The sequence below is a fragment of the Mastomys coucha genome, unplaced genomic scaffold (genome assembly GCF_008632895.1).
Source record: "Mastomys coucha isolate ucsf_1 unplaced genomic scaffold, UCSF_Mcou_1 pScaffold9, whole genome shotgun sequence".
In the NCBI taxonomy this organism is placed as follows: Eukaryota; Metazoa; Chordata; class Mammalia; order Rodentia; family Muridae; genus Mastomys; species Mastomys coucha.
Genome location: NW_022196915.1, coordinates 41,490,760 through 41,491,662, shown reverse-complemented (window position 1 = coordinate 41,491,662; position 903 = coordinate 41,490,760). Strand labels below are relative to the sequence as shown.

General features: G+C 49.5%; 1 protein-coding gene across 1 annotated transcript in view; it reads left to right on the top strand.

Moving 5' to 3' along the window:
* Window positions 1-903, top strand: part of LOC116084148 (myosin-6-like) — a 24,577-nt gene that overhangs the window by 1,084 nt on the left and 22,590 nt on the right. Inside the window, 1 exon segment of the mRNA XM_031361003.1 lies at window positions 821-902. Coding sequence (XP_031216863.1) covers window positions 821-902 — 82 coding nt within the window.

The following is a 903-nucleotide window of genomic DNA, read 5'->3' as shown; positions in this document are numbered from 1 at the left end:
TCCTGAGGCCAGCGATACACACACACACACACACACACACACACACACACACACACACACACACAGAGGAACCTCTGTCCCCTGGGTGTTCAGTCTAGCCATGAGAATTATCCCTGCTCACCAGTAGTGCTCAGAGCTGTGTGCCTCATGGTTTGCTGCCTGGATGTTGCTTCCTCAGGATGTGTGGATTGATAGTCACAACCCATAAAGGATTGTAATCAATCCCAGTTCAGTGAGCTCTGGTCACTATGAAGGCACAATGTTTAACTGTTAAGAGCCACCACCTCTTCCACTGTAAAAAACACTTGAATCCTTGTTGGCAGAAGCTATTGGCATCAAGACCTCGCAAATAGATGCCAATCAACCCCCAATTTTGATGGATAAGGAGTACAGGGTTGGGATAGGCTGCTTGTCCCACAGGGAAACAGCTTTCCTGGAGCAACAGTGCTTGTGAGAACTAAGTTCTGGAGACAGGCCCAGAGGTGCGGCACAGTGTACATGGAGTCTAGAGCCACTAGTCCCTAGCTTTGCCTTTGTATGTTTAACACACAGGGGCAGAAAAGAGATGATCACTTGGATAGGGTCAGGAGCTGGCAGGGGAATGGAACCCTAGAACATCTCTAGAGCTTGGGCAGGAAAATTACCTGGGAACTGATTCCTAGGGGACTTACGGGCAGGAAGCTGAAACCTCTGTCTGCTAAGAACTAGGAGAGTGAGGTCAATTCAGGGACTAGGTAAGAGCATAAGGCTGGTAAACAAGATCTGACAAGAGCCCATGGGGAGGTAATCATCCATCCTATTGCCCACTCTGCTTCTCCAGACGGTGACCGTAAAAGAGGACCAGGTGATGCAGCAGAACCCACCCAAGTTCGACAAGATCGAGGACATGGCCATGCTGACCTT